The sequence below is a fragment of the Protobothrops mucrosquamatus genome, unplaced genomic scaffold (genome assembly GCF_001527695.2).
Source record: "Protobothrops mucrosquamatus isolate PMUCROS unplaced genomic scaffold, P.Mucros_1.0 scaffold3192, whole genome shotgun sequence".
NCBI lineage: Eukaryota > Metazoa > Chordata > Lepidosauria > Squamata > Viperidae > Protobothrops > Protobothrops mucrosquamatus.
Window position 1 is genome coordinate 102,033 of NW_015389190.1, and position 3,071 is coordinate 105,103.

At 39.6% G+C, this 3,071-nt stretch overlaps 1 protein-coding gene across 1 annotated transcript in view; it reads left to right on the forward strand.

Moving 5' to 3' along the window:
* Positions 1 to 321: 321 nt before the first annotated feature.
* Positions 322 to 3,071, forward strand: part of PAICS (phosphoribosylaminoimidazole carboxylase and phosphoribosylaminoimidazolesuccinocarboxamide synthase) — a 5,825-nt gene continuing 3,075 nt past the window's right edge. Inside the window, exons 1-3 of the mRNA XM_029286254.1 lie at positions 322 to 438; positions 1,984 to 2,163; positions 2,268 to 2,381. Coding sequence (XP_029142087.1) covers positions 322 to 438; positions 1,984 to 2,163; positions 2,268 to 2,381 — 411 coding nt within the window. The remainder of the gene's footprint in view (positions 439 to 1,983; positions 2,164 to 2,267; positions 2,382 to 3,071) is intronic.

The window sequence follows — 3,071 nt, forward strand, 5'->3', positions numbered from 1 at the left end:
TGTAAAAGCAATTCCTATTCTGGGAGTTTGAAACTAATGGATTGCTTAGATGTACTGTAGGTGAAATATCATGCTTGGGATTTTCATAAAAAAGCAGTGGTAGGTTTTTCTGATCTGGATGAAGATCAAAGCAGTCTGCTGGAAATTCCCAGAAAAATTCTTCACTTGTTTATTTCTGTTTCAGACTGTAGGTTGCCTATTTTGCTTATTAGCAACTAAGATCCAGGCGACCATTTTGATCAAGACAGTTCCTTTACAGGTATCAAAACCGCTTTTGTGAGAAAACACAACGATACAGCATTTATAGCTGCTCACTGCGAAATGATTCCGATTGAATGGGTTTGTAGGAGAATCGCTACTGGATCTTTTCTGAAGAGAAATCCTGGTGTTGAAGAGGGCTACAAGTTTTATCCACCTAAAATTGAGATGTTTTATAAGGTAGGTCGCACAAACATGATTGGCTGTAATGGAGATGACGGTTTTGTATAATTTTAACAATTACCACATTTTTGTAAGCTTGAACCTCAGGCTAATTACGTGCTTCAGTTAAACATCCTGATCCAGGCCTTCCCAAAATAATTCCTCTCCCCCAAATACTGTCGCTCAGTACTGATAGAATTTTGCAATATATAGGTGATCCTTAAAAGCAGTCTTGATTCTTAGACTCTGTTTTATATATATATAAAAACATTTTGTTAAAATGTGTTATATGCCCAAGATGCTAATCATGGGTATCATGTCAACTGGGAACCAGTGTTTGTGTATAAGGAGTCCTCAACTTACAAACATTCATTTAGTAACTGTTCAAAGTTGTTGTTGTTAGTTGCGAAGTCGTATCCGACCCATCGTGACCCCATGGACAACATTCCTCCAGCCCTTCCTGTCCTCTACCATCTTCTGGAGTCCATTTAAGCTCACGCCTACTGCTTCAGTGACTCCATCCAGCCACCTCATTCTCTGTCGTCCCCTTCTTCTATTGCCTTCAATCTTTCCCAGCATTGGGCCCTTCTCCAGTGAGTCCTTCCTTCTCATTAGGTGGCCAAAGTACTTGAGTTTCAACTTCAGGATCTGGCCTTCTAAAGAGCAGTCAGGGTTGATCTCCTCTAGGACTGACCGGTTTGGTCGCCTTGCAGTCCAGGGGACTCGCAGGCGTCTTCTCCAGCACCATAGTTCAAAGGCCTCAATTCTTTGGCGCTCAGCCTTTCTTATGGTCCAGCTTTCACAGCCATACGTTGCCACTGGGAAAACCATGACCATCACAGCATACCCAAATTTGGGAGCTTGGCAACTGGCATGGAGTTACTATGGTTGCAGTCTCCCGGGGTCACACAAAGGCCATTTGCAATCTGCCTAGTCAGATTCTGAGAAGCAAAGTCAATGAGGAAAGTTGATTCATTTAATGACTGCATGGTTCAGTTAACAACTGCAGTGATTTCCTTAGCAGTTGTTAAGGCAAAGATGGGCATGACTCAAAAAAGGCAAGATGGGCGTGACTCATTTAGCTGCCTTATTTAGCAATGGAATTTCTGGTCTAGAATTGTCTGTAATAACTTCAAAAATGTTTGTTAGCTTCAAAAACGTTTGTGTTCGGTGAAAACTTGGATAGGCAACTTATTTCTCAGCCTGAATGCATTCTGACTTTTAGACCTCTAGCAGAAATGATCTCTTTCTAGTCTGGCCATCTGTCAAGTGGCGGTCACAAGAGAGCAAGTAGCATCACACATCATCATATCATTCTGCAAACAATTCTCAGATCACATCATTAGAACGATGGCATTATTGTGATGTCTACTGGTTATATAAAGCAGAAAAGAAGAAAAAAGTCGTATCAGAAAGGCCCATCCACCCCAAACAGTCACTTACACCCTCAACTAAACGTGCAATGAAAACTGTCTAGCTTGCTTCTGTATGGAATGGAGAAATTGAGCTTTATCACGAATGACGATATCAGTTGTTCCAACAAAATCTCACTTTTTATTACAGGATGATGCAGCAAATGATCCACAGTGGTCTGAAGAGCAACTCGTTGAAGTTAAGTTTAAGCTGGCCGGACTTGAAATTGGACAAACGGAAGTAGATATCATGGCACAATCCACCCGAGCCATTTTTGAAATACTTGAAAAAGCATGGCAACCCCAGAATTGTACGCTGGTGGATTTGAAGGTAGATACATTTATATTTTAGATCTTGGTTTTTTTTTAAAGTAAGGAATGACATTATTGAATTCAGCTAATCTTTTCTTTCTTGTGTTGTGTTTCCATTTTTAGGTTGAGTTTGGTGTTAATGTAGCCACAAAAGAAATTGTTCTTGCTGATGTCATTGATAATGATTCTTGGAGGCTGTGGCCATCTGGAGATAGAAAACAACAAAAGGACAAACAGGTAATTCTGTTTTCAGTGCAGATGCTGAAAATAAGCCAATATTGCAGTTTTACAAGGTGTATGTAACTGTGCTGTATGAAATCTGCTTCTGTTCTCCTTGGCTTCTACTGAATGTTTGTTTCTTCACGTGAAACAGAAGATGGGGGGGAAAAATGGGGGAAAGCCAAATTCTACAGTTAAAACTGGAAAACTATTAGATATCTTTCTTTCTGCTATTTTATTTGTTTTATGATAGACATTTCAAGTGTCCAAAAATAAAATTCCTAATTACAATTTCAATTAAATTAGTGAAAGAAATATATAAAATATTATCCATGTTACCTTAAGACTTTTCTAATTAATTACAGTTTTGGCAATAATAATGGATATTTTAGATAATAGCTATTTATTTATTTATTTATTATTTAAATTTATATACCGCCCTATCTCCCTTACGGGACTCAGGGCGGTGAACAGGCGATAATAAAAATCACAATAAATATTAAATAAAAAGCCTGCTCTAAAATACCTCTTATAAAAACCCCTACAAAACACAATTAAAACTACGCCAGGCCGGCTGCATGGAATAGATGGGTTTTCAAGGCTCAGCGAAAGAGGCGCAGGTCCGCAGTTGTACATAAGTCGGGGGGTAGGTCATTCCAGAGGGCAGGAGCTGCCACAGAGAAGGCTCTCCCCCTGGGGGTCGCCAGT